Source organism: Corythoichthys intestinalis, chromosome 14 (genome assembly GCF_030265065.1).
Source record: "Corythoichthys intestinalis isolate RoL2023-P3 chromosome 14, ASM3026506v1, whole genome shotgun sequence".
NCBI classification, from domain to species: domain Eukaryota; kingdom Metazoa; phylum Chordata; class Actinopteri; order Syngnathiformes; family Syngnathidae; genus Corythoichthys; species Corythoichthys intestinalis.
Genome location: NC_080408.1, coordinates 9,901,073 through 9,921,399, shown reverse-complemented (window position 1 = coordinate 9,921,399; position 20,327 = coordinate 9,901,073). Strand labels below are relative to the sequence as shown.

Here is a 20,327-nt window from a genome sequence, read left to right as displayed (position 1 = left end):
CAAAATGAAAATGAAGTCATCGAATGTCAATAGGAAATGAGGTGAAATGCCCAAAAATGAAAAATTACCTGGAATTAACTGCCACTGACGGGCATAGATGCCCAATCTGTTTTAAGTGAGAGTGATGGCAGCGAATGAACGAATGTCGATTTGAACCCTCCCCGTTCAAACGGAATTGACATCTACAACTAATGAAATCATTCGAATTAAAAGAAAATAGCTTGAATTTCCGTTTATTTATTTGTTCTGTAAAATATCCTAGAATGTATCCCAATGACCCATGTATCGATAATTGTTGTATCGCCATATTGTGAGATCATCATTATCATGAGTTCTGTATCGCAAATCGTATCATATTGTGAGGCACCCAGAGGTTTCCACCCTCAGTATTCACTTGTGCTTACCAGAATGACAATTAAAGTTTTTCTATCTAGTTTCCAGCGTATAATATCATTCCACCTCATATGGCGGTGACTTACATCAGGCATGGAGAGCTGCTGATCCAGTCCAATCTGAACTTTATTAACCACAGCGATACTGAAAGATAGGGCTCCCACAAACACAGCCACCTGAACAAAGATTATACCAGTTAAGGACCAAATGACCAAATATGTTTAAAAATAAATCGTACAAAAGAAGGGCATCTTTTGCACACATCTGACAAACTTACAATGATGGGTCGCACCCACTCTTTGAGGATGAATGGTGCATAGATCTTCTTGAAAAAGCGGAAAAGGAAGCTTTCCGTCTTTTCTTCCTGACCTTCGGGCAACTTTGCGCAGCAGATGATATCCAAGCGGTTCGCCTGTTTTGACAGCACAATTTAGCAAAATTCACTTTAAACATTTAAAATGTTCTGCAAACATTCAAACTTACTTCCTGCCTCTTCAGGTCTAAACCCAATAGGCTGACAAAGCAGCTGATCTGCAACAGGAAATCAATAAAAACAGCTAAGCCAGCAAAGAGGGAGAAGGTCCTGACTGCAGGCATGTTGGACAGCGCTCCTGCAGAAGAAAAAGACTACAATCAGTATGAAATATGAAGATCCTAGTGATTACCTCTGACGTAGGGGACACCAAGGGGAGGCAGTTATGTATTTGGTTCCGTGTATCTGTATGTTAAGGTTCAAGATAACTCAAAAAGGAATAAAGGTATTATTCTCAAGGGGTTAGGTGCTTAAATTTTGGGGTCATGAGTTTAAAGGATTTTCACGAGAACTTTCTGGATACTTCAATGGAGTGCCCATTCTACCAAATATGGAGATGCTTTGAATTTGGCTGCTTAGGCAGAAGTCCTCTACTGGTCATATGTAGAGATGTCCCGATCGATCGGGATGCCGATCATGTGATTTTCAAAGTATTGGAATCGGCAAAAAAGCATCGGACATGCCTTTTTTTAAATATATATACTGTACATTTTTTATTAAATTGTTTTCTAATTGTATTTACCGTTACAGACATAATATGTTAACACTCATCCAGAGTCTTTAGTTTAGGCTTAAGGTAGGGTTATCAAATTTATCCCGTTAACGGTGATAATTTTTCTTTTTTTTTTTTTAATGTATCTCGTTAAAATATTTAACGCAATTAACGCATGCGCTGCACGACCCATTCACACATTGTCGCGTTCAATCTGTAATGGCGCCGTTTTACCTACAGTGGGGAGAACAAGTATTTGATACAGTGCCAATGGGTTTTCCCATTGGCAGTGTATCAAATACTTGTTCTCCCCACTGTATATACAGTATAGAGCTAAAAGGCAGCGTAAAATGAGTAGAGTGAATTTTGGCAGCCTTTGGAGCCTTATTTTAATTGGCTAAAACCTTATAATCCCTTTCCCTACGATTAGAAATATCGTGGGAAGCAATGTGGGGAAGAAAGGTAATAATTGATCTTTTTCTTAACACCCTATGTTATTTCGCAACGCAGAGAAGATATATCAATTGGTACCACTACGCACAGTCATGGTTGCACTTCCCATCATGCATTTGGGCAGAACAGTTAAATGGCTACAGTATCATTTACTGAAAGCTCAACAAATACACTAGATGGCAATATTTAGTCACAATATACAAAGTCACATTTATCCTTTAAGAATTACAAGTCTTTCTATCCGTGGATCCCTCTCGCAGAAAGAATGTTAATAATGTAAATGCCATCTTGAGGATTTATTGTCATAATAAACAAATACAGTACTTATGTACTGTATGTTGAATGTATATATTCGTCCGAGTTTTATTCATTTTTTTCTGAATGCATTGCCAAAATAGAAACGATCGGGAAAAATTATCGGGAATGATTGGAATTGAATCGGGAGCAAAAAAAAAAAAGCAATCGGATCGGGAAATATCGGGATCGGCAGATACTCAAACTAAAACGATCGGGAGCAAAAAAAACATGATCGGAATAACCCTAGTCATATGTATTGAATATCTACCAAGGAAGAAGGCCACAGTCTCAGAAAAGGACGACAGGAACATGCTAGGTGCGACATCTCCGAGGATGCGTCCAATCTGTTGGTGAAGTTCCTCCTGAGGCATCCGCTCATCCCTCTATCACACACAAAGATTAAACACTGATCGAAATGAGTCGGCTCTGGTTCAACCGTGTGCACATACCTGGTACGTCTGCACAATAATGAAAATGTTGTCCACACCGACAGCCAGCACCAGGAAGGGGATGACCTCAATGACGATTAGGGTGAGGGGGATGCCAAAATAGCTGAAGATGCCTAGCGAGGATGCCACCGAGCTTAGCACGATCAGGATGCCCGCTATGCCCAGAGAAATCTTGGAGTCAACCTACAAGTGTGCGTACACAGTCATTAACTCAGTAAGTGCCAATGACAATAAAGTCCCATCATTAATTTGACTTTTGAGTTTTCATTCGCAGACAGCTCTCCTAGTTCAAATGGCTTGGATGTACAGTGTATCACAAAAGTGCATAAACCCCTCGCATTTCTGCAGATATTTAAGTATATCTTTTCATGGGAAAACACTGCCAAAATGACACTTTGACACGATGAAAAGTAGTCTGTGTGCAGCTTATATAATAGAGTTCATTTATTTTCCCCTCAAAATAACTCAAAATAAAGCCATTACTATCTAAATCCCTGGCAACAAAAGTGAGTACACCCTATAAAAAAAACATACATCCCTAAATGTCCAAATTGAGTACTGCTTGTCATTTTCCCTCCAAAATGTCATGTGACTCGTTACAGGAGTGCTGTCAGCATTGCTGCAGAGATTGAAGAGGTTGGGGGTCAGCCTGTTATTTCTCAGACCATACGTCGCACTCAAGACGGTACACAAGAATGTAGGGCTGCAGCTATCGATTATTTTAGTCGGCGATTAATCGATGAACTAGTTAGTTCGAATAATCGAGTAATCGGATAAAGAACATGAAAAGTTAAAATAACTGAGCTGAGCCTTAAACGATATAAAAAATAAATTTAAAAAATCTATGTACAACAAAAGAACAGTTGGCTAACTTACACAGCAAAACTCAGCTAGCTTAAATGCGACAAAATGCAAAGGTTTTTTTTTTTTTTTTTTTTTTTTAACAATGCTCTTAACAAAAGGTTCAAACACATATTCCCACAAACAAACAGCTAAATATATCAATAAACGAAATTACGAATGCATTTAAAAACATTAGCTCAAACAAAACCTTAGCTTATGTTGGTCTTAACAGGGAGCAGTTGGATTCGGCCATGTAAAATTAGGCAGACCAGACGGTAATGTATTCACCCTAATCAATAAAACTAAATGCAAACACTTTCAAAATAAACCATTACATCGCCAATTTAAACGAATACTTGAAGCAATAAAATTTGATTTTTTTCTAATCGGATACTCGAGTTAATCGATTAAATCGTTGCAGCACTACAAGAAAGGCCGCCCGTCTCATCAGACTATAGGACATGGTTCCAGTAATCCATGTCCTTTGTTGACATGTCTTCAGCAAACTGTTTGTGGGCTTTCTTGTGCATTAGCGTTAGCATCTAACTTGAACGCGGCTTTTAGGGAGAAGGCCGGCTCGACAACAGTCATAAAAAAATAAATTGTGGGGGGGGGGGGGGGGAGGGTTAAGCCTGAGAATGCTTGGTTTACTTTCTGTGCTTCAAATGAGCAATATTTCAATATTGCGTACACGGCCGAGAGTCGGGGCAAACTACGTATGTGTGTAAGTCATGCACGCACTATCAATCCATATATGTAAACTTTGAATATAAAACTAAGCAGGAATTATATATGTCTTATTTGTGTCCTCTTTTAGGATAATTAAAATATGATTACCCTAGAATGACGTTACGCCAGCATTTGTTTTTATGCTCCTGCGCATGCGGGTCAGTTTGCTCAGCGCATCCCGGACTACGAATTGGTGAACATGCATTATACCGAACGGGATCAATGGACAAAGTCAGTCTGAAAGGCCACGCCAAAAAAACAGATATGACATCAAATCGGAATCGTGCATCAAGACCTGCGGTATGAGTCTAGCTTTGGAGCCCATCATAATTGTTGATTTGATCAGAAATGAACAAGAGACCTATATCTACAGGAGGTTCGAAATGCCTCAAAACAAGCAATTGACCCGATATAATAACCATTACAGCAAAGCTACCATTGCAATTTCTCTAGAAATTGCATTTTCTATTTTTATTTTATTTTATTCTGAACACTGTTCGGGTCAAACTCAACAATTTTGTTCTGCATACCTAAATGACAAAGTTGACCTATCCATCTATACAAAAGCCGGTTGAGCCGGTTTTATTAAGTCTGCACTTCATGGCGTGATGAAACTGATAGCTGCTACTTACCAGCAGTCTCCTGCAGCTGTTAATGTGTCCTAATGCTAGAGAGATGTAGACAAACATGATGGCATAGCTAAGGACGACGGTGCTGATATCGCTGTTGCTCTCTCGGTTGATTTCGTCCTCGACGCTCCTCTCAGCGCTGAAGGCGATGGTCAGATTGGGGTTCTTGAATTCTTTCATGAAACGAATGAATCTGGACAGCGCACCATAGAAAAAATAAACAGACTTATTTAGTCATAATATAACATAACCCTTTAAAAAAAAAAAAAAAAAAAAAGGCTTACTCTTTTTCCCATGCAAGAGCTTTACCCAACTTGACAGTGTCATTAAGGTAGTTGTTAATCGGGAAGGTGATGACAAGCGCGGTCGCATTGTTGTAGTTGGTGGCTGGAATGGGGAAACAAACAAGACAACCAGGAATTGAAATAAAACAAAAGAAACTGCTAACTTTACAGCAAGAGCTACTCAGCGTGTTTTTTTTTCTCCATGCATTTTTTTCCAATTCCAACTCTATTAAAACAAATTTCAACAACTATACAATTAATGTTGTGTAAATGATGTTCATCATTCTTCAACTTTGAAAAAGCTTTAACTATTCACTTCTAATTCGATACACAGTGATCCCTCACTACTTCGCACTTCAAACTTTACGCTCTCAGTCCATCGTGGATTTTTTTTCAATTTGAAAACAAACAAACAAACAAACAAACAAACAAAAAAAAAACAGATGAGCTGTCCCGAGCAAATCGCGTAGTGCCATAGTCTCCCTCTCTCCCTCCCTTTCCTTTTTTTTGTTGGATAAGGCAGTGAGTGCACTGGAGTTGCTTATCAAAGTTAACAATGATTGACAGATGATGATGTTTGATGTTGCCAGAGAAGCTACCTTCAAAGCGCCGCATGCGTCAATCATCCTTTAACTTGTTAAACAGTTGTTCTGGCAAATCATTGTGTGTAAGTGAGCAGCCGGAGTGGATTTGAGTGGACTCACGCAATGAAGCATTTAATAAAGCCAAGAATTTTTCTGCTTTTGTTTAAAAATAATTCGGTTAAACAGTAACATAAATCATAATTATTACATTTGATGTGTCTAAATTTTTTTTTTAATTTTAAAATTATACTTTGGGAGAAAAAAAGTAATAAAAAATGAAAAAAGCATGTGTTATATACTTCCAATGCTGAATCTGAATAAATACATTAAACACACAACCCCCCCCCCCCCCCCCCCCCCCCCCCAATTTTTTTCGCGTTTTTGTTTACTTATCACGGCGGGTTCTGGTCCCCATTAACCACGTAAAACGAGGGGTCACTGTCGTGTGCATGTGAAAGAGCCACTTTTTTTTTTTTTTTTTTAATTCAATATCTGCTAATTTCTTAATGAATGTCAAGTGAAAATATTATAGCAAATACCGTACTGGCCCGAATATAAGACGGCCCTGATTATAAGATGACCCCCTCTTTTTCAAGACTCAAGTTTGAAAAAAAGGCTTTTTGAACACCAAATTAATTTTTATACAGAAAATAATTACAGTACATCTGAAACAAATGATTATAACAATATATTTCAGAGAAAAAGCATGTTATTTTGCCTCACTCATATCTTAATATCTGACCATTTAAATATATAAACTTAAGTGCAATCACATTCATAAATTAATGGCTTCTGGTTTTTGAAATGTAAATAAATCAATCTATTGTGATAAAGCAACAAAATTGCAATAACTGCATTAACCATCAAAGTGAAGTCTAACTGTAACTATAGTCTTGAAACAAATCTGAATGAGGAAAATCATTGCAATCAAATAATGCAAACTGGTTAAACTAGTAGCTGAGATATTCGGGCCAATACGGTAAGTGAAGAAAATAATTTATGAAAAAGGGGAAAAAAAACATTCTTTGATAATCTTGTCAATCATAATTGTTAGGTAATTGGGTGCCATTGAGTGTGATAGACGTCCAATACATTTGAACTGGGAGGGAGGGCAGAGAATGAACACTAAAAAAGCTACATGACTAAACGTCTATCATTGTCTATGGCACTGAAAAGAGTTAATGGGGGTGGGAGTCAACAGGGCAGAGAAGGGTCTGTTTGTGGCCTGCAAGACTTTAGGGTGCAACATGCAATTTACGTCCTCACCCTACCTTTAAGCATGTCCCGTTTTGCAAGTTACGCTCCAGCCCTAACCTCAATCATGCCCAGTCTTGCAAGATAAGCCCCAGCGTCTTGCAAATTACGCCCCCGCCCTGCAGGCCGCGGACGGATACCCTTGACAGGCTTGGTGAATAAAAGTTCTAGGCCTTAATATATAGACCCTACCCACCGACGTCACAAAATCACGTGCTTGCTGTATGGTTCCGCCCCCTTGTCCGTCATTTTGTGTCTGTATTATCAATGGTCTCAATTGATCGAGCAATTTATAATGCATTTCATGGAAGACCCGGTGCTTTCGGATGCTGTAAACTCACTTGATGCGTTGCATAAAAGGCGTTATGTGGAAAAGCTTCAGTTTATCCATTCGCCAGATCCATATTTGATGCCTAAATCGATGTTTTTCGACCCGGTGTCTCCGCCGTATTTGCCTGACATCTGCTCGCTACCCTGATATGGACAACTATCTTGTCCACACAAAATCAGCCTATTCTCACGAAAGTTTGAAAAACTTTAAGAGCTTGGAGGCTTATGAATACTTCGTTGCCGGTTGGGTGAAACAGGTCCTCGTCCACGAAAATTCGGCAGGAATCTATCTTGTGCTTGGAAAGGTGAGTTACAACATTTTCAATTCAAAATCTTTTGTTATTGCTAACATCCACTGTCAAGTCTAATGTATTTCATGTCGTTTGTCAATGGAGTTAGGGCTTTTAATGTTTATACGGTTTAGCGATAGCACTCTCACTACATACATCCGTATATGTTGTCGGCGATTAGCCTAGCAATGATCTTAATTGTGGTTGTCAGCCCAAAACCCTCTAAATATATATTAAATGCATCTTACCAGATATAAAATGACTACTACATAATCTGTGGTAATCGTTTGGAGCCCAGTTTTCTCGTCGAATTGCAGCAGCCCATCTCGCTCTCTTCTCTCCGGGTCTCTCGGAATCCGGTATAACTTCAAGTCTCTCCGTCTTCTCCGTCTATCTTCTCTGTTATTGCAACCGACCGCTACACACGCCTTCACCATTTTGATTATTAATGTTAACGAGCAGAAAAACACGTCGTAAATAGGAGGAATGTACGTAGCCGTAACAGGTAAACATGATGTGTTGACGGACAATTGGGCGGTACCAGTCAGGAGGAAGGAGTTGTGACGTCACGTGGGTAGGGTCTATAGACCCTACTCACATGACGTCACAACCACGCCTCCACGCCATATTGTCCGTCAACTCGTCGTGTTGACGCATTACCGCTTTGTAAATTCCTCCTATTATGGCGTAAATGGTGAAGGCGTGTGTGGCGGTTGGTTGCAATAACAGAGAAGATAGACGGAGAGACTTGAAGTTCTACCGTATTCAGAGAGACCCGGGGAGGAGAGCGAGATGGACTGCTGCAATTCGACGAGAAAACTGGGCTCCAAACGATAACCACAGATTATGTAGTGGTCATTTTATATCTGGTAAGATGCATTTAATATATATTTAGAGGGTTTTGGGCTGACAACCACAATTAAGATCATTGCGAGGCTAATCGCCGACAACATACAGTTTCAAATTCAAGATGCTTAGTTCTTCCACCATCATTACATTTTGAATAATATTTAGCTGGTACCAAGTGAAAGAAGCTGGCCTCGTCTACGGATCATCAGTTAAACAGGTGTGTCCAAACCTTTTGCAAAGGGGGCCAGATTTGGTGTGGTAAAAATGCAGGGGGCTACGTTGGCTGATTTACATAAAACAATATATTTAAACAAATTTTAGCAAGCCCTTCTGTGTGTCACATTTGCTTCATTTATTTTTTTTAATTCATCATTTCAACAGTCTCGTCTTTGTGGCGTTCTCTTTCGACACTCGGGCTCTTGCAAAATACTGCTGCTGTGAAATGAAACTAGCTTCAAGTTGCTATAATTTCTCGCTGCGTATCTTCCCTGTAATGTTGTCGTACATGTCAGCGTGTCTTGTTCGGTAATATCATTATCGCGTCACATCGAACTCTTTGAAAACAGCGACTGTCTCTTTGCAAATGAGGCAGACACAGTTGTTGCGTGTTTTATTGAAGAAATAGTCCAATATCCATATTTTTATTTTTTTTTTGGATTGTCGCCATTTTAGAAATCACACAGGGTGATGTTGCTTAGAGTGCTGCTCTTAAAGTTTTTCAAACTTTCGTGAGAATAGGCTGATTTTGTGTGGACAAGATAGTTGTAGATATCAGGGTAGCAGATGTCAGGCAGAGAGGGCGAAGACAGCGGGTCGAAAAATATCGATTTAGGCATCAAATATGGATCTGGCGAATGGATAGACTGAAGCTTTTCCACATAACGCCTTTTATGCAACGCATCCAATGAGTTTACAGCGTCTGAAAGCACCGGGGCTTCCATGAATTGCACTATAAATTGCACGACAAATTGAAACCATTGAGAATACGGATAAACAATGACGGACAATATGGCGGCCGGCTACAGCGACACGTCATTCTGTGATGTTGGTGAGTAGGTTCTATAGCAGGTGTCATGGAAGTCTTGTCCTGTCACTTAAAGCTTACAGTCATAGCCACCCAGGGCCAGCCACGGGAAGATGGGCCCTCCAAAAGTGCCAAGACATGGATCGTGCAAGGCCGTCGTGTCATTGAGGGATGCTGGTGCGCTGTAACACACAAAAAAAAAAGCTGTTGATATACACTAATCTCATCAACACTTTAACGAACACGAAAGTCATTTCCCAATACAGTGGTACCTCGACATACGATCGCTTCGACACACAATCTTGTCGACATCAGACGTAAAATTTGACACACCATGTTTCTACATCCGACGACATGCTCGAATATATTGGGACAGCGCCGCAGTTTCTTTTCCTGCAAGACGGACGCACTGCGGATTTTCGTGTGAGAGAAATTAACATGGGTTCTAAGAATGTTAGTGTAGGTGGTGAAAAAAAGGAAAGAAGGTGACTTACCATCAAAATGAAGATGGAGATGATAGAAAAATGAGCGTGGTGTGTGCGTCCGTGAACTGGCTCGACAATACGGCCGTAGAATGTCTACGATCTCGCCCAAAAAAATCGACAGCTTCGCCAGGTTTTTAATCATTTGTTTCAGAACTTGTGCAACACAATATGCCTACTGTCCACCGCAGATGAACATGAAAAGTGAAAGTGAAAAGTCCTCTCTCTCTCCTTCACGTCAGCCACGCAGTGCGTTCAGGTACATCACGCAAAACACATCTGCCACATTAGAACCAGATTCGTTACATCATTATAGGTGTTATTATTATTATTGCTATTATTATTACAAATTTTATCCATAATGTATTTGTTTTGCTCTGTGTAATTTCTATTTGCAATAGTACCACCAGTATTTATTAAGGATTTAGTGTCGGTTTTCAAGCTGTGGCACAAATTAATGGAATTATAATGTATTCTTATGGGAAAATCCTGCTCGACACACAGCCATTTTGACTTACAAACAAGGTCCCGGAGCAAATTAACTTTGTATGTAGAGGTACCACTGTATTTGAAATTGTTTCACGCATGAAATAGGGAAAAAATAGGAAATTGAATGTGCCCTGGTTGACGTATGCAATCTGTTTAGTTTTACATTTGATTGAAATCTTTGCAGGTGAATTCATTCTACAAACGGTACGTTTTGAAAGTGGTCTCTGTATGACGTCACATCGTGCCTTATTATGAAAGTAGCCTCTTTGTTCTTTCTTCACATCTACTAATATTGAGAGCACTGCGCACTGAGAAACGCAGTCTGAGGTTTGCCACTTCCTGGTTTTTAACCAAGCTGTACTAAGGATGGTTTAGTACAATATCTTTGTCACACAATCAGTTCCTGTATTTTACACATTTTTCCTTTGACCTCCACAGGACACCCGGAGTCCCGTCTAGACAAAGGAAAGACACTTTGTTTGGCTTGTACGCAGACTTTTTTTTCCCCGCGACCTCCACCCTCTACCACTATTTTCCATCAAGCCGGCCAGCCAATATATACCGAGTTTGGCTTTGCTCACCAGCAAAACTCCTCGCCTGGTTCTCCATTGAATTTTTGTTTTATTTTCTATCCTGTGCATTACTTCTCGACGTCTGCAATTTGACTATTACTTCCAGCCTTGACGGATTGTGTGAGTATGCTGTCATCAAGTGAGTGAATATTTTATCAGTACATATATGGAATATCTCTGCATTTTGGATCCAAAAAGGCCTCCTGACTGAAATATGCCTTTGCGAGCAAACGTGCATTGAACCCCACTGAAGAGGGAGTGTCAAGTGAGTGAATATTTTATTTAGTATTATTGTGAAAAAGCAAAGATTAGTGTCATTGAAGAACAATTGTGGTCTGCATCTCTGCGAGATGCCAAAGTCACCACATGCATTGCCAATGACAACGAGCTTCCCACCGACTTCAACGCCCAATCTGAGCAAAGAGATTAAATACTGAACATTGAACAAATTGGATCCCATCAGCTGCATATTAATGAGGATTAGCATGTTGCAAAAAAGGCAAAGAGAAGATGCACCGAAAATGGCTCAAAAAAATAAATTCTGGCCACTTTTATGTAGACACGTGCCGATTACCGGTTTCAAGATATAGACCCTACCCACGTGACGTCACAACTCCGCTCTCCTGACTGGTGCCGCCCACTTGTCCGGCAACACATCGTGTTGACCTGTTACGGCTACGTACATTCCTCCTATTTACGACGTGTTTTTCTGCTCGTTAACATTAATAATCAAAATGGTGAAGGCGTGTGTGGCGGTCGGTTGCAATAACAGAGAAGATAGACGGAGAGACTTGAAGTTCTACCGGATTCCGAGAGACACTGAGAGGAGAGAGCGAGATGGGCTGCTGCAATTCGACGAGAAAACTGGGCTCCAAACGATTACCACAGATTATGTAGTAGTCATTTTATATCTGGTAAGATGCATTTAATATATATTTAGAGGGTTTTGGGCTGACAACCACAATTAAGATCATTGCTAGGCTAATCGCCGACAACATACACGTATGTATGTAGTGAGTGCTATCGCTAAACCATATAAACATTAAAAGCCCTAGCTCCATTGACAAATGACATGAAATACATTAGACTTGACAGTGGATGTTAGCAAGAACAAAAGATTTTGAATTGAAAATTTCGCAACTCACCTTCCGAGCACAAGATTCCTGCCGAATTTTCGTGTACGAGGACCTGTTTCACCCAACCAGCAACGTAGCATTTATAAGCCTCCAAGCTCTTAAATTTTTTTCAAACTTTCGTGAGAATAGGCTGATTTTGTGTGGACAAGATAGTTGTAAATATCAGGGTCAGGCAGAGACGGTGAAGGTAGCCGGTCAAAAATCATCGATTCAGGCATCAAATATGGATCTGGCGACTGTATAGAACGAAGCTTTTCCACATAACGCCTTTTATGCAACACATCCAGTGAGTTTACGGCATCAGAAAGCACCGGGTCTTCCATGAAATGCATTTTAAATTCCTCGATCAATTGAAACCAATGCTAATACAGAGACAAAATGACGGACAAGTGGGCGGAACCATACAGCGAGCACGTGGTTTTATTACGTCAGTGGGTAGGCTCTATACCTTGGTATGAAAAGGTAAAGGTTTCAAAATCGCAAAAATTTTCCGTCAAACCGTCCCTAAGCTATTAGCTAATTTTTATGTCCCAAAAATGAATGGAGAAATCTCTCGCTTGCAGCTTCAGGGCTCAACCCTCCCCCACCGGTTGTTGCTCAGTGTCAGTGAGTCAGCTGTGCAACAAGGTGGCTGGAGGAGGTGGAACTCCTGATCTTTTTCCCCCCATCAAGGAAAACCAAATCGGTGGTCGCTGGTATGGGAATACTTCAGCTACAGAAAAGTTACAGACGGCCGCGGCTCAGTGGAGAACCAACCGACATGTAAAACATGTATGTGGAGGTTGGCTAAAGAGGAGACAATACCTCCAATATGATTTCGCATTTATACAAAATTAAAGGTTACTAAACACTGTCATCAACGTTCCCCACCATCTACGAAAGAAGTAACTCCAGCATGTTTAGTGTGAGTGTGTCTAGCGGTGGTAAAACATGTTTTTTTTTTTTCTCTCTGGCAACTGTCTGTGTTGAGAAAGAGTGTATGTATAATTCAAACATGATACGAGTCATAAACACGTGCTTTTCATGGAAAATAATTGTTTTTGTTCTGATGGTAATAATGTTGAGCTGTGGCTGTGGGTTTAGGCTCACCGAAAGGACTGCATTTATTTTAATTATTTATTATTTTTTTTAAAAAAAATATATATATATATATTTAGTCATTTTTTTAACATTATACTTATGGAACCCAGTACTATGCTATGCTATGCTATGCTATGCTATGCTATGCTATGCTATGCTATGCTATGCTATACTATACTATATTATACTATACTATACTATACTATACTATACAGAATGTTCAAATTTGCTAGTATGTTTTACAAAATAAAAATCCTGTTTATTGGCAATTTTTTTTTTAACCCAGATGTCTCAAAGCAGCACATTTTACGAGCTGTAATTACAATACCGTGATACCGTGAAACCGCGATATTTTGGCCTAAAGTTAGCATAGCATCAGAAAATCATACCAGCACATACTGCTATGCAAAGTGTTATCAGAACATAGTAAAATAGCATGCAAGGTTATAAAAAAACACTTTAGAGCCACTTTCAATCAAAATGTTTTAAAAATCTTTAAATTAAATGTTTAAATTTTTTATCTTTAAATCTTCATCTTTACATTTAAATTTCTTTTCTTCCTGGCAATGCTTAAGAAAAAAAGAGGAGGGACTATACCTGACACAGTAGAGGAAGTGGCTGTGAAAGTCAGCGTAGGTCCAAAAGTCATCGCCTTGCCAGTGATCCAGCACCTCATGGCTATTTTGAAAGTAGTTGAGGATGCTCAAGATGGTGCAGTGGTTGTTGTAGGGGGCCAGCGGGGCCAGGCAGATGTCCTTCAGCGTAATATTTTGGCCATCATATTGGGCGACGAGTGCCTCAATGGCAAGCTGCAAATCGAGCACCTGAATATTTTGAGGGTAAAAAAAAAAAAGTACCATAATTAAGATGGCCAACATTATAAGATCACAAGCAGCATCCATGGACAAACTGTATTAAAAAATGTAAAATCCTCCATTATTTACAAATTCAATATTAAATAAAGAAGTCGAAATTAAAATCAAATTAGACTCTTCTCGCTATCCTTCGCCTGTGCTTATCTCAGATTTTACTCCGAATCTAAAAAAAATCCTTCATTATTTACATATAAATATTAAATAAGAAGTCAAAATTAAAATAAAATCAAATTTGACTCTTCTTGCCATCCTTCGTCTCTGCTTATCCCAGATTTTACTCCAGATCTTAACTTAAACTGTGCCTGTAGTCTTCCATTTCCCTACTATGTTCCTCACAGTGGAAACTGACAGCTGTAATTTCTGCAACAGCTATAAAACTATAACTATATATAAATTTTAATGTTGAATTATCTTTTCTTTCAGATCATTGGACAGTTGTTTTGAGATTCTCATGTCAAATATCACTGTTTTCATCTGCTATATATTTAACTCATTTTTTTCCCCAAACAATCAGTGATTTACAAATGAACATCTTTTGCACTTTTGCATACCATTGTATATGAAAATATAAACAAATTAAAAACATAGCAAAAAATAAAATGGAATTTAAAAAAAAAAACACCCAATCACATCATAGATTAATGAATCTCCTTTTAAACAATACTGCATTAACTTTCAACGCACCTGATGTAGGATACCCTTATCCAAGATGGCACCAAAGGGGACATCGGACCCTCCGAAGTAGGGTTGGTAGATAAAGGTCTCGTTGAGCGGCGTGGTAATGATAAGCTGAGCTGTCCTGTAAAAAGGCCCAAAGTGGCTGTCGAAGTAGTCCTTCTCCTGTCTCGCCCGGCTGCCGGGCGACGACCACAGCTCCACGGGGTCGGTGGTGATGCGCATGTAGACCAGACCGGCTGATGAGGCCGACACCAAGAGCACGCTGGCCAGAATGACCAGACCTGGGTAGCGCACGCAGAACGAGCCCCACGAACTAAAGGTCACCCGCAGCGAGTTCTCGAAACGCTCGCCGAGCGTCTCGCAGCATGACGCGTTTACTGCGAACACAAATTGACAGTGATTTGCTTATGTGCCATTTCACATACAATCATAGGACATTATATTTATGTTAACTGAATGAAATCTGGTCACCTGCTTCAGGATTGTCACTGTTGAGAGATAAGGGGTTATTGCTATCCAATATGGGCCCGTACTCCGACATGATCGTCCTTTTCCTAAACACAAAACACATTAACAAGTTGTACTTTAATTACACAATCTTCAAGCCTTGTATTACTATTGACATAGGGCTGCAACTATTTAGTTCAACAGTCAATAAGTCCACGTTACCGCTCCACAAGCTTTAAGTTGATCAATTGCTAATCACCCCATCTCCTCACTCAAAAAGACAATTTACAGAGGACTTTCAACTTGCTAGCACGAGTAAGGCTTAATATGTCTCCTCGGATCAAAGACTCCCAAAAAATTATTGCTTGTGAATCACATATAATAATGAAACAGGTATACATTATTACAACAATTTTCAGACTATATGCCGCTACTTTTTTCTTTCATTTTGAATCCTAGGGTTTAGAGTCCAGTCGGTTTTATTTGTCAATTTACAACACACATGCCTCCTAACATGCATTGCAGCACTACACATGTAAACAATCAAAATTCATGTTCTGTGCTAATTATTCAGTTAATTGTTCCAGTTGTTTCATTAATTGCTTGTTATGGTATTTGGCAACACTTTATTTGACAGTGGCGTCATAAGATTGTCATAAGTAGAGATGTCCCGATCGATCGGGTCCGATCACGTCATTTTCAAAGTATCGGAATCGGCAAAAAATATCGGACATGCCTTTTTTTAATATATATACAGGGCCGGCCCAGCCTATACGCAGACTATGCAGCTGCTTAGGGCCCCTGACCACTAGGGGGCCCCCAATCTGGCATTTGTTTAATTTATTTTCTATTTAGTTTACTACAGTTTGCTTTGTTTGACTTTTGTGAGATTTGATACTTGATTACAAGCTCTAAAAAAAAAAAATGAACGTCCTTTCTTAACTTCTTCATTGCCTCTTTTAGAATCTACTCTAAGTACTGACAAGCATTTGGGGTGAGAAGTTTGAAGTATGCAGTGCAACAAAACGTATGGGTTGGATTGCATGTATGGGTTTCACAGTACACTGTGACGAAATGGTGGGCCAAAAATATGGGCCCCTTTGCATTATTTTGCTTAGGGCCCCCAAATGGTCTGGGCCGGCCCTGTACAGTGCCTTGCAAAAGTATTCGGCCCCCTTGAATCTTGCAACCTTTCGCCACATTTCAGGCTTCAAACATAAAGATATGAAATTTAATTTTTTTGTCAAGAATCAACAACAAGTGGGACACAATCGTGAAGTGGAACAACATTTATTGGATAATTTAAACTTTTTTAATAAATAAAAAACTGAAAAGTGGGGTGTGCAATATTATTCGGCCCCTTTACTTTCAGTGCAGCAAACTCACTCCAGAAGTTCAGTGAGGATCTCTGAATGATCCAATGTTGTCCTAAATGACCGATGATGATAAATAGAATCCACCTGTGTGTAATCAAGTCTCCGTATAAATGCACCTGCTCTGTGATAGTCTCAGGGTTCTGTTTAAAGTGCAGAGAGCATTATGAAAACCAAGGAAAACACCAGGCAGGTCCGAGACACTGTTGTGGAGAAGTTTAAAACCGGATGTGGATACAAAAAGATTTCCCAAGCTTTAAACATTTCAAGGAGCACTGTGCAAGCCATCATATTGAAATGGAAGGAGCATCAGACCACTGCAAATCTACCAAGACCCGGCCGTCCTTCCAAACTTTCTTCTCAAACAAGGAGAAAACTGATCAGAGATGCAGCCAAGAGGCCCATGATCACCCTGGATGAACTGCAGAGATCTACAGCTGAGGTGGGAGAGTCTGTCCGTAGGACAACAATCAGTCGTACACTGCACAAATCTGGCCTTTATGGAAGAGTGGCAAGAAGAAAGCCATTTCTCAAAGATATCCATAAAAAGTCTCGTTTAAAGTTTGCCACAAGCCACCTGGGAGACACACCAAACATGTGGAAGAAGGTGCTCTGGTCAGATGAAACGAGATGGATGCAGCCAAATACAGGAACCTTCTGGAAGAAAACCTGTTGGTATCTGCACAAGACCTGAGACTGGGACGGAGATTTATCTTCCAACAGGACAATGATCCAAAACATAAAGGCAAATCTACAATGGAATGGTTCAAAAATAAACGTATCCAGGTGTTAGAATGGCCAAGTCAAAGTCCAGACCTGAATCCAATCGAGAATCTGTGGAAAAAGCTGAAGACTGCTGTTAAAAAACACTCTCCATCCAACCTCACTGAGCTCGAGCTGTTTTGCAAGGAAGAATGGGCAAGAATGTCAGTCTCTCGATGTGCGAAACTGATAGAAACATACCCCAAGCGACTTGCAGCTGTAATTGGAGCAAAAGGTGGCGCTATAAAGTATTAACGCAAGGGGGCCGAATAATATTGCACGCCCCACTTTTCAGTTTTTTATTTGTTAAAAAAGTTTAAATTATCCAATAAATGTTGTTCCACTTCACGATTGTGTCCCACTTGTTGTTGATTCTTGACAAAAAATTAAAATTTTATATCTTTATGTTTGAAGCCTGAAATGTGGCGAAAGGTTGCAAGGTTCAAGGGGGCCGAATACTTTTGCAAGGCACTGTATATCTATGTACAGTACATGTGATATCTACCATGTCTACCATATCTACCATAACATGCGGGCGTAGTTTGTACTAGCTATCGGCTACAACATGTATTATTGGAGCTACCTAGCATCGCGTTTGCTCGGCGTCACAACTTTCTTGCCTCCTCCCTACTCCTGCTCTGTCGTCTCGGTGAGTCCGTCTCCCTCAGACTTTTCGACCAATATAGTAACGCATAGTAACGCATGCCTTTCCGTCCTCAGTAACGGTAACGGCGTTGCCAAGATGAGAAAAGTAATTAATTAGATTACCCACTACTGAAAAAAATAACGCCGTTAGTAATGCCGTTATATTGTAACGCCGTTATTAACAACACTGGTTAAGGTTGATATATTTATATAGGACTAGATGCCGAATAGACTCGGTGGCGATAGCAGCACATGTAGGGAAAGCGAGATGCGGCGTTTGTAAACGGCGTTAGCCATCTTAAAGCAGTAGACTTCCCTGCAAGACTCGTAGCGAAACATTTTTGTCTAAAATACTCCTAAATCGGTAAAATATTGACTTGAATTTATCTTTAAAATAGTTTTAAAACTTTCACATGTCGAAAGTAGACAAAAGGGAAATTATGGAATAACAGGAGCAATTTTAACAACTTTAACGGTTGATTGACAACATTAAATTAATTGAATGTAGTTTAAAGCTGCTGATACAGAATGGGGATTTGAGTATGTTATTGTTTTTAACTGTTAACTTGATACTGAAATAGTCGTTTATTTAGGCCTGCGAGGCTTTTTTTTTTTTTTTTTTTAACAGTTTTTGTAACTAATGTACTAAACATTAGCAGCTAATAGAGGGGGGGGGGGTCATCAATAATCGATTTATAATCGAATCATAGCCTCTGAATCGTAATTGTAATCGAATCGTTAGGTGCCCAAAGATTCCCACCTCTAGCAACTATTATCTATTATGTGTTGCGCCCGCAATGGTTCATGGGTAGAGCTGACAATCATGACAGAGTAGTGGTTGCCTTTGTGATGTTCTGGTGTTTTCTGTTCAATAAAAGCGCTGTCTCTTGGGGTCGTGAGGTGTATGGGGCAGAACAGCAACAGGTGTGAAACATAAAAACTATCTCTCTCATTCTTCTCCATGTCGCTCGCTACAGTCCTGTACACAGTGATGGAAAAACAATTGCGCATTAACCCCTTTACGGTGTCGTTTTACTATTACTACATCCCGGCTGCTCTACGGAAAGTTTGATTTATCTGCCACTCAGTTGTATTCTGTTCGCGATACATAAACCCGAGCAACGCCGGGCGATACTGCTCGATATATCCATCCAGCATACATAAAAATAAAAAATTACGGGGAACAAGTAGTATGCCCAACAATGCCGGGCCATACTGTTAAACATGATATATTACAGAACATATTTTTTAAAATGTACCTGTAACACCATGCTGCGAGCACTGTGCCAATAAACACGAACAGAAATGCAATGTAAGAGATCCACATGATGACGGTCATCGCGTCCATTCCAATAATGGTCCATGGAGGGGGGATTGGTGGTGGGACAGGCTTGGGCCCACAGGTTTTGGTGCAATCCTGGCAGGAGCAAGGACCTGAACCATCATCCAGGCCTTCGGAGCAATCATACGTCTTGTTGTTCATGGGTATGTAGCCAGATACCGGAACATCTGAAGAACATTTTTACAAAATACTGTATAAGATGTTGCGGTATGACAATTATATAAACTAGAGGTGTCCCAATCGATCGGGAAGTCCGATCAGGTCATTTTCAAAGTATCGGAATCGGCAAAAAAATATCGGCCATGCCTTTTTATATATATATATATATATATATATACATATATATATATATATTTTTTTTAATGAAATCGTTTTCTAATTGTATTTAACGTTACAGACATAATATGTTACACTTATCCAGAGTCATTAGTTTAGGCTTAAGGTAGGGTTATCAAAGTTATCCCAATAACGGCGGCAATTAATATTTTTAAAAATGCATCACGTTAAAATATTTAATGCATGACCCACTCTCGCATTGTCACACTCCATTTGTAAAGGCGCCGTTTTGCCAACGTATAGGACTAAAAGGCAGCTTAATATTAGTAGAGTGAAATTTGGCAAACTTTTTAAGCCTTATTTTAATTGGCTTAAACCTTACAATCCCTCTCCCTGCGAATCGAAATATCATGGGAAGCAATGTGGGGAAGCCAGGTAGCAATTGATCTTTTCCTTAACACCTTGAATTATATCCAATCGCAGAGAAGATATACGAATTGGTAGCACTACGCACAGTCGCGGTTTCACTTGTCATGGTTCCACTTCCCATCATGCATTGGGCATGGCCTTCAGTATAATTTACTGAAAGCTCAACAAATATACTAGATGGCAATATTTAGTCACAATATACAAAGTCACAAGTCTTTCTATCCGTGGCTCCCTCTCACAGAAAGAATGTTAATAATGTAAATGCCATCTTGAGGATTTATTGTCATAATAAACAAATACAGTACTTA

General features: G+C 39.7%; 1 protein-coding gene across 1 annotated transcript in view; it reads right to left on the bottom strand.

Annotated features, from left to right (window-relative positions):
- Positions 1–20,327, bottom strand: part of npc1 (Niemann-Pick disease, type C1) — a 62,537-nt gene that overhangs the window by 23,623 nt on the left and 18,587 nt on the right. Inside the window, exons 6-17 of the mRNA XM_057857341.1 lie at positions 19,232–19,481; positions 15,217–15,299; positions 14,752–15,122; positions 13,790–14,016; positions 9,515–9,615; positions 5,103–5,205; positions 4,822–5,011; positions 2,618–2,800; positions 2,437–2,551; positions 877–1,004; positions 671–805; positions 480–569 (exon numbers count right to left, since the gene is read on the bottom strand). Coding sequence (XP_057713324.1) covers positions 480–569; positions 671–805; positions 877–1,004; positions 2,437–2,551; positions 2,618–2,800; positions 4,822–5,011; positions 5,103–5,205; positions 9,515–9,615; positions 13,790–14,016; positions 14,752–15,122; positions 15,217–15,299; positions 19,232–19,481 — 1,976 coding nt within the window. The remainder of the gene's footprint in view (positions 1–479; positions 570–670; positions 806–876; positions 1,005–2,436; positions 2,552–2,617; positions 2,801–4,821; positions 5,012–5,102; positions 5,206–9,514; positions 9,616–13,789; positions 14,017–14,751; positions 15,123–15,216; positions 15,300–19,231; positions 19,482–20,327) is intronic.